General features: G+C 47.6%; 1 protein-coding gene across 1 annotated transcript in view; it reads left to right on the top strand.

Moving 5' to 3' along the window:
* ARMH1 (armadillo like helical domain containing 1) overlaps positions 1-13409 on the top strand; it is an 81531-nt gene that overhangs the window by 34698 nt on the left and 33424 nt on the right. The window contains exons 8-11 of the mRNA XM_049697316.1: positions 12399-12521; positions 12623-12695; positions 12842-12971; positions 13064-13141. Of these exons, the coding sequence (XP_049553273.1) occupies positions 12399-12521; positions 12623-12695; positions 12842-12971; positions 13064-13141 (404 nt within the window). The remainder of the gene's footprint in view (positions 1-12398; positions 12522-12622; positions 12696-12841; positions 12972-13063; positions 13142-13409) is intronic.

Here is a 13409-nt window from a genome sequence, read left to right as displayed (position 1 = left end):
CTCCCTTTCTCTGCCCCACCCCCTCCCCATCCCCTCTTCTCCCAAGGATGGGCAGTCTAGGCCATGTAGCATGGTGACCTCCAGCAAGTTTCCTCACCAGGTCCCCCCTCCTTGCCCCTACTCCCTGCCACTGCAGCTACAGAGAGCTTGGGCAGAGACAAATGAAGATTCCTTAAAATGCTGCTATGAAGGCCACATGAAAGGCATTATATTCAAACTTTGCAGAAATCCGCAAAAGCTGTTAAATCAGTCCATCTATATTCATTACCTATTGCTATATAACAAATTACCCTAAAACCCAGTGACTAAAAAAAAATAAACATTTATCATCTCCCACAGTTTTTGTGGGTCCGGAATCTGGGAGCAGCTTAAATGAATGATTCTGGCTCAGGGTGTGTCATGAGACTGCAGTCAGGCGGTCAGCTGGGGCTGTAGTCATCCGAAGGCATGATCTGGTCTGGAGGACAGGCTTCCAGGGTGGCTCACTTACACGCCTGGCAAGTTAGTGCTGGTTGTTGGCAGGAAGCCTCCGTTCTTCACCATGTGGACCTCGCTCTAGGGCTGCTTGAGTGTCCTGACACGTCAGCTGGCTTCTCCCAGAGCGAGTGATCCAAGAGAGAGCAAAGAGGAAGCCCCAATATCTTTCATTATCTAATCTCAGAAGTTGCACATGTCACTTCTGTTTCACTCTGTTCATTGGAAGCCAGTCACTAAGTTGAGCCCACACTCAAGGGGAGAAGAATTGGGCGCCACCTCTTGAAAGGAAACATACTAAAAACTTTGTGGACATGTTTTAAAACCACTGTACCATCTGATAAAAATTGCTGAAAATTTAACAGATAGCTATAAGAAACAAGTTTATGGTAAAATGGAAATGTTTGCGAATTTGGAAAAATGGTCATTTGGAGAATAATTTTTTTTTTCTAATTGACCTACAACCTATGATTAACTTGACACGCTCATAAAATGATCCTGTTTTCTATAGTGAAGCTGGAAGTGTGGCTTATCAGCCACAAAGTACAACAGCAGGACTCATGCCTAAGCAGACTGCATTCACTGACACAGTGGACTCCTCTAGAAATGTTAGTGCAGGGAAAGAGTGGCCCTAAGTGACCAAACAGGACAGACACAGACGAGTCTTCAAATGTGTGACATCTCTTCCCCTGTCCTCCAGAGACCTGGAGAGACTGGCGATGGGCAAGAACATCATTGTTAATTTTCCTGAGGTTCTTTGTTCTGTGAAGTTATGTAGATTCCTAATACTAAGAAGTGTGATTGGGACTTCCCTGGCGGTCCAGTGAAGTCTCCGCACTAAGACTTCAGTGCTAAGACTCCGCACTCCCAATGCAGGGGGCCGGGCTTTGATTCCTAGTCAGGGACCTACCCTGACCACCACCCCTCCCCTCACCTGCTGGAGACCATCAGTCTTGTCTCTATGGATCCACCTATTCCAGATATTTCATAAAAGTGGAATCATACAATATATGAACTTTGTATCAGGCTTCTTTTGCTTAGCATACTGTTTTTGAGGTTCTTCTACGTGGTAGCATGTATCAGTACTTTATTCTTTTCTTTTCTTTTCTTTTTCGGTTGCGCTGCGCGGCTTGCAGAATCTTAGTTCCCCGACCAGGGATTGAACCCAGGCCATCACAGTGAAAGCGCTGAGTCCTAACCACTGGACCACCAGGGAATCCCAGTACTTTGTTCTTTATTATGGCTGAATAATATTCCATTGTATGGATATACCACAATTTGTCTCTCCATTCATCTGCTGATGGACATTTGAGCTGTTTCCACCTTTTGGCTATTGTGAATAGAGCTTCTATGAACACACATGCACATGTATTTGTTTGAGTGCCTGTTTGTAGTTCTTTTGGGTATACACCTAGGAGTGGATTTGCCAGGTCATATGGTAATTCCATTTAATCTTTTGAGGAACCGTCAAACTGTTTTCCACAGCAACTGAACCATTTTACATTCCCACCAGCAATGTTTGAGTGTTCTAATTTCTCCATATCCTTGCCCACACTTGTTATTGTCCAAATATATATATATAGCTATCCTAGTGGATGTGGAGTGGTGGTACCTCATTGCAGTTTTTGATTTGCATTTACCTAATGACTAAAGATGTTGAGCGTCTTTTCGTGTGCTTGTTGATGTTTATGTTTCTTCCTTGAAGAACTATCTATTCAAATCCTATGCCCATTTTAAAACTTGGGTTGTCTTTTTGCTGTTGAATTGTAAGAGTTCTTTATGTATTCTGGATACTAGAATGGTTTCTTCCATTCTGTTGTTATCTTTTCACTTTTTTGATAATGTACTTTGTTGGTTTACTTTTAAATAACTTAAGTTTTTCATTCATTCATTTACTTATTCAACAAGAGCAGGCACTGGGCTGGGCACTGTGTATATAGTGACAAATGAAACAAAGTTCCTGCTGTCCTAGAACTTTGTTACAGAAGGAATAATCATAGTAATAATAACTGGTGATCACTACCAGTGACTGAGGATGACTATGTGCCAGGCACTGTTCTAGCTCTTTCATCATCTCCAGTGACACTCAGGATAATTCTGAGGAGTACGTAGTATTATCATCCCCGGTTTACAGGTGAGGAAACCGAGGCACAGAGCAATTAAATAGCCTGTCCAAAGTCTCAAAGATGTTAAGCGGGAAAGTTGTGGGTCACCCAGACAGTCTGACTCCTGCACCCATCTCCTCACCACCACACTCTCTTGTCTCCCCAGTGTTACGAGAACAAGACTTTCTTCTTTGTTTTTACCAGTTTGGAGCAGCACACAAAACCTGAGGATAGACAACATCATTATTATTACAATAAAACATAGTTTTAAAAATTATGTGTCTCAGCTTCATGCCCTTCACAAGGTCAAGCAAATACTAAAAGATTTCATTTTTTAAACTACAGCTTTTGCCCCGTAGAACCTTGTGCCCTTGTTTCCTCCTCTGAGTTGACACGGGGAGTAGTGTCAGCCTTTCCTGCTGTGTAAGAGGCACAGGTCTTGTGTAACTTCAATGAACAACGGTCACAAGGCTCTGACACTAAAGGACAGTTTCACATAAAAACCTACTGAATGTTTTTAAAAGATACATTATTTCTCCAAAATTACATGAGCCCTTCAACTGCGACACTTAACTTAGCATTTATAAGTTTTATTATACCGTCTTCCAGAGTTTTTTAAAAATAGAAAGTCCTTGGGAAAAACTTGTTTCTAATTGCCCAGTTGGCCTGGCCCTAAACACTGTGTCCGCCAGGGCCTGATACTGTCTCCCCTCACCCCACCCTGCACCTGGTGTGGGGTGTGCCGCTCGACAGGGATGCTTCTAAGCACCAGCACACAGGCTGGTTGGGCTTGGCGAGACCAGCCCAGAAGGGCAGATACCAGTGGGAGACACACCTTGGTAATTATTGATTCAGCAACAGGTATACCACCATAGCACGTAACACTAATTACCTTGTTGCTTGGCTTTTTTTTCTTTTTAATAAATTTATTTATTTACTTATTTATTTATTTTGGCTGCGTTGGGTCTTCGTTGCTGCACCCGCGCTTTCTCTAGTTGCGGCGAGCGGGGGCTACTCTTCGATGCGGTGCGCGGGCTTCTCACTGCGGTGGCTTCTTTTTGTTGTGGAGCATGGGCTCTACGCGCGTGGGCTTCAGTAGTTGTGGCACACGGGCTCCGTAGTTGTGACTGGCTGGCTCTGGAGCACAGGCTCAGTAGTTGTGGCTCACGGGCTTTGTTGCTCCGCGGCATGTGGGATCTTCCCGGACCAGGGCTCGAACCCGCGTCTCCTGCATTGGCAGGCGGAGTCTTAACCACTGCGCCACCAGGGAAGTCCCTTGCCTGGCTTTTTAAAACAAAATACTGCATAAAATATATTTTTAATGTTTCAACTTTGGGCTTTGAACAGGATTTGGTAAAAGAGGTGGAGAAATGTACAGAGATCAAAGGCAGGATGTAATTGGTCAGGAAGATGCCTGGCGCTGGTCTTTTCCTTACAACAGTGCAATTTGCCCAACTTATTCATGCCCTCAACTCTGCTGTAAAAGGAAGCAAAGCTGTGTATGGATGGCACTGAGGTGCACTTCTTTAGTGTGGCCAGCAGGTGGCAGTCTTGTCTGGATGTGAGGACAAAGAACGGGGGCACTGGTTTTCCCAGGCTCTAGCAGCAAAGAATTGTAAAACCAACCTCATCAGTGCTGAGTGCCTTGGCAACGGTTGCCTGACAGAGCCACAATTCCCAGGTGCCATGCCATTTCTGAGGCATGTCTGCCACATGAATACGAAGGCTGGTGCTACAGCTCTGTCTCCCATTCACTGCAATTCCCTGGGCAAGTCTCTGTTCTGGGTTTCTGCATCTATCAGACAGGTGATCACAGAGCTTTCTTCTGGTGCTGACAGGCTGTGGGTTCCGTGGTTCCTCTTTGGATTGGAGGAATCCTTCCCCTTGCACTCCAGTTTCCATCGAGTGTCGGTGGCATGCTCCTTGCATCTGTTTGTTTACTGCAGTTTCAGTCAGCGCTGGTGCTGACTGTAGCTGACACATACCCAATCTGTTATTTGTCCAATGAATGGGCATAGATCCTGCAGAGCTGCTTCTCAGCCTCACTGGGCATGAACTCTCAAACTACAAACCCTCCTGATCCCACCCTCCTCCCTGAGGACTCTGATCCCTTCCTTCCCAGACCCCACACTTTCCTGTCTTCCTCCTATCTCTCTGGAAACTATTTCTCAGCCCTTCATACATCCCTTTTCCTCCACCAGTCCCTTAAGTGTTGGTTTCTTTTTCTCCTAGGAATCAATGCCAGGTCTTCTTCTCTTCTCTTCCTTTTGATTCTATGGTACCTCATCCACTCCCATGGTTTTAATTACCACCCAGAATGATAGAAACAATAATAGCTCACTTTTGTAGAGTATTGACTATATACTGAGTACTGCTCTAGCTCATTACTCATTTAGTCCTCACAACAAGCTGATGAGGCAGATATCACTATTATTCCCATTTTATGGATGAAGTGCAGAGTGGCTGAGTGACCACTGTGCAGCTCAGACCTCTCTCCTGAGCCCGAGAGCCTGACCCTCATACCCACTTACCTTCTGGACATCTCCCCTTGGATGTCACAGACCATGTTCAGAATTAGACTCCTGCTGTCACACAGAGTGAAGTAAGTCAGAAAGAGAAAGACAAATACCGTATGCTAACACATATATATGGAATCTAAAAAAAAAATGGTTCTGATGAACCTAGGGGCAGGACAGGAATAAAGACACAGATGTACATAATGGACTTGAGGACACGGGGTGGGGGAAGGGTAAGCTGGGACGAAGTGAGAGTGTGGCATTGACATATATACACTACCAAATGTAAAATAGCTAGTGGGAAGCAGCTGCATAGCACGGGGAGATCAGCTCGGTGCTTTGTGACCACCTAGAGGGGTGGGATAGGGAGGGTGGGAGGGAGACACAAGAGGGAGGGGATATGGGGACATATGTATAGGTACAGCTGATTCACTTTGTTATACAGCAGAAACTAACACACCATTGTAAAGCAATTATACTCCAATAAAGGTGTTAAAAAAAAAATTAGACTCCTGGTATTCCTGCTCCAAACCTTTCATTCTCCGAGGTCCCAATCTCAGCAAAAAGCATCCAATCACCCAGGTTAGACATGTGGGTAATTGTCATCTCTTCCTGCTTCCCACCTTAAACCAACTTCTAACAAAACCAGTCAACTCTAATTCCTTAATATCATTCAGACCTGTTCTGCCTTCTCCATTCTGTCTCCACTGCTATAATTCAGGTCTTTGTATTTCTCACATCTACACTGATCTCCATCTCTCCAGCATGGTACCCACACAGTCTATTTTCCTGGTCCTCCACCAGAGAGGTTGCAGTGGAGCTTAGTTTAACGGTGAAGAATATGAGGTTTGGAATCCAACAGAGTTATTTCACTACTCATTAGCTGTTTGAACTTGGGCAAGCTTGTCAATCTTTCTGAGTCTTAGTCTTCCCTGAAATGAAAGATGAGAAAACATCTCCTCTACAGGGTAGTTGGCACATGCAAAGCCTCCAGAAGCTGGGGCTGGCCTGCCTACACAGCCTTAGCTCTCACTCCATGACCCACCATGCTGCGTCCCAGCCACACCTCCCTGTTTGCCTGGCTACCAGAGTGGCACACACCATCCAACATGGCACTCGCCACATTCTCCCTCCCAGTCCTTCTCTCCTCCCCATGGCCTTGCCAGTTCACGTGCCACCTTCTCCAGGGAAGTCTTCTCCTGATTCTCTATCCCCCGTGACCTCAACAGGCCCTCACACCAGCCTGGCTTCCTTTGTGTTCCCATGGCTCTTTTCACACCAAATCATAAATGCCAATTTCTTTACTGGTACCCTCCAATGGACTGTGTGCTCCCTGAGGGCAGGGATTGTATGTTAGTCCTCCTTATAGCCCAGGGATCTGGCACAAAGAAGTTGCTCAATAATCATTTTGTTAGATGAATGAATCAGCCAATGAATAAATCAGTGGGTGCTTCAATTTAGGACAGTTGGGTGTTGTCAACACCACAGGCTTCAGGCAAAGCTGCCAATGGCAGCGGTCTCCTGTTCCCTTTGCTTTCTGAATGAGTCAGCTATGCTGAGTAATTTGCACAGTGTATAGAGTTGTAACTGGCTGTGGTTCTTGTGGAGATATCTGGGCAGGGACTAGCACTTCCACTTTGGGTGTAAAAGTGTCACCTGTGAAATTTAAAACTCAATCAAAAGTGATTCAGTGGGGGCTTCCCTGGTGGCACAGTGTTTAAGAATCTGCCTGCCAATGAAGGGGACACAGGTTCAATCTCTGGCCCGGGAAGATCCCACATGCCACAGAGCAACTAAGCCCGTGCGCTACAGCTACTGAGCCTGTGCTCTAGAGCCCGTGAGCCACAACTACTGAGCCCGAGGGCCACAACTCCTGAAGCCCACGCGCCTAGAGCCCGTGCTCTGCAACGAGAGAAGCCACCCAATGAGAAGCCTGCAACGAAGAGTAGGCCCCGCTCACCACAACTAGAGAAAAGCCCACACGCAGAAACAAAGAGCCAACACATCCAAAAATAAAAGTAAATGAATAAGTTTATTTTTTTTAAAAAAGTGATTCATTGGGGAATTCCCTAGCGGTCCAGCAGTTAGGACTCGGTGCTTTCACTGCCGCGGCCCGGGTTTGATCCCTGGTCGGGGAACTAAGATCCCATAAGCTGAGTGGCACAGCCAAAAAAACCCAAAAACACAACAATGATTCAGTGAATAAATCTTCATTTTGCCAAGGATCCCCATTCATAATCAAGGAGCAGATACATAATCAGTGAAGCCTCAAGCATTTAGTACCAAGTGAAGACGCAGAACAGGGTCGTTGTCTCCTGGAGAGCTTGGTCCCATGTGGGTGGAGAATGCCATTGGTGGTCAGGGAAATTTCATTAAAATATCCTCATCTATTCATTTTTACCCTGAAGGTTCACCTAGCCACTTCTTGCTGCAGGAAAAGCTGAGGCACAGGTTGGCATTTTTTCCAGGGCATCCTGGCACTACGGTGCCACCAGCTTGTGCCTGGGAAGAGCCCAGCTACTACTGAGAGCTGTGCTGCAGCTGACCAGGCCCCTATAGTCAGATATGAGGAGGAGCCAACCACTCAGACCCCAAAACCAAGCAGCACTAATTCAAGAAAAAGGAAGAAAAGGTTTCACAACCAAACAATAAAAGAACAAGTGAGGAAGATTATAGCACCAGGCTATAGCTGCCAAGTGGCCAGAGGCATCCTAGGCTGCATTTTTATCCAGGTGGGAGAGCATATGGGTGAAGACAGGGAGGCTCAGTGTCCTGGACCCTTTCCCTCCACAGGGTTACTGGCTCTGTGATTCCAGATTAGAAACATATCTGAGCAATAAGAGGTTGGGGTAGGGTGTAGTTGGGATTATGAGGGCTATCCCAGGAGGCCTGGATGAAAGAGAAAGTGCCGAAGCAGTGGCCAGCTGTTTCTGAATCAGGTTGGCCCACAGAGGAAAGGGGCTGTCCCAGAGGCCTGTCCCCAGAGTACCAAGCACTGGAAGAGGTGGCACTACACATCCTTGAGGATCTTCCACGTGGGAGAATAACTCTTTGATTCTTTGATTGGGAAGAACAGGCTGAGACCAACTGGGTTCACTCCAGGAATGCAAGGCTGGTTCAATACCCTAAAGTCAACCAATTTTATCTAGCAAATTAACAGACTAAAGAAGGAAAATCACATTATTGTATATCAATCATTGCAGAAAATGCATGTGACAAAATTCAAAGCTCATTCGTAATTTAAAATCCTCAGAAAAATAGGACTAGAGAAGAGCTTCCCTGGGAATTCCCTGGTGCTTCAGTGGTTAGGACTCCACACTTTCACTGCCAAGGGCCCAGGTTCAATTCCTAGTTGGGGAACTATGATTCCACAAGCCATGAGGCACACCGGGGAAAAAAATAAAAGGAAGGAAAAAAAGAAAGGGTGAGAGAAGAACTTCCTCAGGTTGATAAAAAGCATCTACAAAAAGAAATCTACAACTAACATTATACTTAATAATGAAAGACTAATGCTTTCCCCCTAAATTCAGGAACAGAGCCACTGTGTCTGCTAAAGGATTACTTCTAGCAAAAGAAAAATAATCCTAGGAGACAATTCTCTACAGGTCTTTCACGTTTCTGCATACCTTGTAAATGAAATAATTACAGTTCTTTGTTCCAGACTATCTTTTCAAGGATGTTTGTTTAGCAAAGAGTGTTGGAAAATAAAGATAGTTTCGACACTTCCCTGGTGGCGCAGTGGTTAAGAATCTGCCTGCCAATGCACGGGACACAGGTTTGATCCCTGGTTCGAGAAGATCCCACATGCCACGGAGCAACTAAGACTGTGTGCCACAACTGTTGAGCCAGCGTGACACAACTGTTGAGCCTGCGTGACACAGCTACTGAAGCCCGCGCACCTAGAACCCATGCTCCGCAACAAGAGAAGCCACCACGATGAGAAGCCCGTGCACTGCAATGAAGAATAGCCCACGCTTGCCGCAACTAGAGAAAGCCCGCGTGCAGCCACGAAGACCCAATGCAGCCATAAATAAATAAATAAACAAATAAATAAATAGATAGATAGACAAATAAATAATAATAAAGTCCATAAATTAAAAAAAAAAGAAAAGAAAGATAATTTCCCCTTTAGAGCAAAGGGCAGGCATGCTTACTGACTGCTATATAACATTCAGGTTCTCTGAAATCAGGGTTCCTCTTTGTAATAAAATCCATTGCATAAGCAGGCGTTCATCTGTGTTACTCCCATGGGACTTGGGGGTAAAGGGAACTGATGCAAAAAGGGAAAACCCATATAATCAATATGAAGACTATAAAAGGAGACATCATTATAGATGGTACATTCATTAAAATGATTTTTTAATGACATAATGAAAACTTCTTGCAATATGTTTGAAAATTTAGATGAAAAGAGCAAGAAAATATAATTTACCAAAACATACTCGAGAAGTAGAAAACCCAAACTGTCCTCTAACCATTAAAGAAAATGAATCAATAATTAATTTTTTCCGTAAGACCAGAAGCTTCAGAGAATTCTATCAAACATTCAAGAAAAATTTCTAGTCTTAAACTCTTCCAGAGATTAGAAAAAGAGAGTACATCTTTTCCAAAAATCCCTTTCACAGATTTTCCTGGAGGAGCGGCCATAGCACAGGAATAGACACCAGTCTTGGAGACTTACAATCAGTTAAGGAGAGAGTGGCAAATGTAGCTAAGTGTACTCTGGCCTCTCTTCACATCACTTGTCCTTTTTTGTTTTTTCGGCTGCCTTTGGGTCTTCGTTGTGGTGCGTGGGCTTCTCGTTGCAGTGGCTTCTCTTGTTGTGGAGCGCTGGCTCAGTAGTTGAGGCACGTGGGCTCAGTAGTTGTGGCTTGCGGGCTCTAGCACGCAGGCTCAGTAGTTGTGGCGCACGGGCTTAGTTGCTCTGCGGCGCGTGGGATCTTCCCAGGCCAGGGCTCGAACCCGTGTCCCCTGCATTGGCAGGCGAATTCTTAACCACTGTGCCACCAGGGAAGTAACAGATCACTTGTCTTTTACCTTTTACTAAAGATTTTGTGGAGAGGAATGTGTGGGAGGTTGCCTTCTCATCTAAGACGGAAAGTTTCCATGGTTTCCTCTATTAGGTATGACCTTTGCTATAGTTTTTGGTAGATAGCTCTTACCACACTGAGATTCAATTTTCTCAAACTTTCTTTCTATTAAGGTCACATATGTGCATTGCTAGATGGCACATTATTCCTTTTACACACTGCTAGACTCAATTTGCTAATATTTTGTGTAGAATTTTTGCAACTGTGTTCATGAGTAAGATTGCTATATAACTTCTCTAGAGCCTCACTTACAGCTGGGGGCAGGGAATCAGAGAACGCAGTTCCCAACCTACAACTTAAACTTGGAACTGCTTTCTAAAACAACAAGTTGGCTGCATCTTCTATCTCTTAACTACGAACCTCTTTATAGTTCTACACATCAGCCATTTGTCTTTGAAAACCCACATACTTACCCTTATTTAAGTAAAACCTCAAAAGATTCCACTACCAATTCTCAAGTATTTCTCTCCACGAAAGTCTTTGCCAAGACACAAAAGATTTCCTTAAACTGGGGAGGAATGTGTATGTGTGTACCATGCATGCCCATCCTCCCATATACTCGTTGGTCCCCCAACGTTTGTGGTGCCTTTGTACCTGCCAACAAAAACCTGTCTTCCATTGTAGAGAATGACCCCTAAACATGTTCTTACTGGGTAAAAGCTCCTGACAAGAAAATAAAAGGTGGGACTTCCCTGGTGGCGTAGTGGTTAAGAATCCACCTGCCAACGTAGGGGACATGGGCTCGAGCTCTGGTCCGGGACATTCCCACATGTCGCCGAGCAACTAAGCCCGTGCGCCAAAACTAATGAGCCCGAAGGCCACAACTACTGAAGCCCCCGCGCCTAGAGCCGGTGCGCCACAACAAGAAAAGCCACCTCAAGGAGAAGCCCGCGCACTGCAACAAAGAGTAGCCCCTCTGCTTACCACAACTCGAGAAGGCCCGTGCACAGTAACAAAGACCCAACGCAGCCTTAAATAAATAAATAGATTTTTAAAATTTTTTAAAAAGAAACTAAAACATTAATTTATTTTTTTCAAACAGATAATACTGTTAATATTTCTCACGTAGTCTACACTGCATTCTGGTATGCAGATGAGCTAGTCAGGGAAACAACTGTGCCCTCGAAGTAGGTGGAGAGGCCAGCGGCACTTGACTCTGCAGCTGGGGGGACAGCTCATTTCTAAGCCCCGTCTTCCATGCAGCAAGCACTTGTGTTTACCCGCTGTCCTATCACACCACATTAACTGCCCGCTACCAGCTCTGCCTGTCTGGGGTTCTTTTCTCTTTACAAAAATATTCAGTCCTCTGCCATCTTCCCAGGCTCTCCCACAGCCCACCGACCCCTTTTATAGCACTTGTCACCAAACTGTTCGCCGGGCACAAGACGTGTCCTATGCAGGTTGGCCGAAAGGCTGAGTCAATGCTAGATGGAATGAATGACTGCGAAGCAGCCACAGAAAATGCCCTCTTTAAATTCTAGTCCCCTCCTCCTTCCTAACCGAATCTTTCCCTCCTTTTGCTTCCACCACTTCCTAGCTGTGGTACCTTCTGGCAAGTGCTTTACCTCTCTGTGCCTCATTCCTTCAAATGTCCAATAGGGATAAGTCATCATGCTGTTGCAAAATGAAGCTCCTTGGTCACAGGGATCGTCACTGGGACTCTGAACGGAGAGCCCTCTGCACAGAGCCTAGGCAAACAAGGCCTCAATAAGGGTCCGTCAGAAAAGAAAGTTTCTCTAAACTGCTGTCGACCTCGCCTCCTTTCTCATTTTCTGCTACACATCCCCACCCACTTGCTCTGTCTCCCCCTCACCCCTTGTCTTTCCCCATCCTGTCTCCCTTTGAAGACCCGCCGTCCTTCCCTCCTCCAGGAAACCTTCTAGATTCCTCAAAGCCCTTTGGCGGCCCTACCTTTGTGGGGCCTCCAGCTCTTTTCAGCCTCTAAGCGTCCACCTTCTTCCTCCGGCTCTGGCTGGTTCTGAGTCCCAGGGGGCCTCGGCCTCCTCCTCCCTCTCCCCTTTAACCACGAGCTCCAGAAGGGCAGGACTGAGGGGTCGCCGGCCCAGCTCCCCCCACGCCTGGCACACTGCTGGCCAGTAAGAGGTGCTAAGAAAGGTCGATAAAGAGTTGGGGGGGAGGGGGTGCTGCTTCCTTGCTAGGGCGAGGGCGGGGAGTGGAGCGGCGGGCCTCTCCAGCGCCCCTGCCTTCCCCAGCCATCGAGCTGATCAAGGACCTGGTCAAATACGACGTGTGCCCGTCGCTTCTCAAGGGCCTCGTGGCGCTGCTGATACCGTCCTTCAAGGAGACCAGCAAACAGCAGTCCCAGATCGTCAGCGGTAGGGATCCACTGAGAACGGGGTGGTGGACCCCGACGGGGCAGGGTGGAAGACGAGGACGAGGGGTCCTCCAGTCTTACGGCCACTCCTCCCTCTTCCAGACTCTTCGGTTCTGCAGCTCACCGCCCAGCTGCCGTGGTTCTTGCAGCAGGCCGCGGCCGCCAAGGCCATCAGGTAAGGGGGCAGCAGGTAGTGGGCGGATGCGGCAAGCCAGGCTCCGGCGCTGCCCGCGGGCCCCCAAGAGCGCTCCGGCCGCCGGAGGGTCCCACGGGGCCGCCGCAGCACGAATCCCACCCCCACCCCACGCCATCCCACCCCAGGATCCTGGCACGAGGCAACACGAGCCTGGCCGAGGAGATGCTGCACCTGCGCGTGGTGCACAGCCTCATGGCCGCCATGGGCAACATGGATCACAGCAACAGCCAGCGGGAGGCCAGCCTCACGCTAGAGGTGCGCTGGGCGGCCGGGTGGCGGGCGGCAGGGCGGCGCAGCAGGCACAGCGCGTGGGCACGGCAGTCACGCCCCCTCGCCCGCCCACGCAGTACTTTGTGCAGTTATTCCCAGTGGTGGAGGAGCACGTGCGCAGGTCCATGGGGGAGGAACTCTACAAGCTCTTCCGTGTAAGTGCTCCCGCCCCGCCGCGCCCCGCGGGACACAACAGTGCCCCTGTGCACAGCCCAGCGCACAGCCCCTCCCCCTGTACACCCCACACACAGATCGGCCTCGGGGCCGGCAGCGGGAGGGACTGCCCTGGCTTGGGCTTCTCCACCTGGCATCCTTCGGTCCCCTTTCCTGCCCTTCCAGTCAGGTTAAGAGCCTGACCGCAGCCTGCAACCTCCATGTGCCCACGCCCAACTCCAAGTCCAGGCTGCCCTGGCATCCAGCCCA

This window comes from Orcinus orca, chromosome 1, assembly GCF_937001465.1.
Source record: "Orcinus orca chromosome 1, mOrcOrc1.1, whole genome shotgun sequence".
NCBI lineage: Eukaryota > Metazoa > Chordata > Mammalia > Artiodactyla > Delphinidae > Orcinus > Orcinus orca.
Note: the sequence above shows the minus strand (reverse complement) of the source record. Positions and strands in the feature narration are given on the sequence as shown.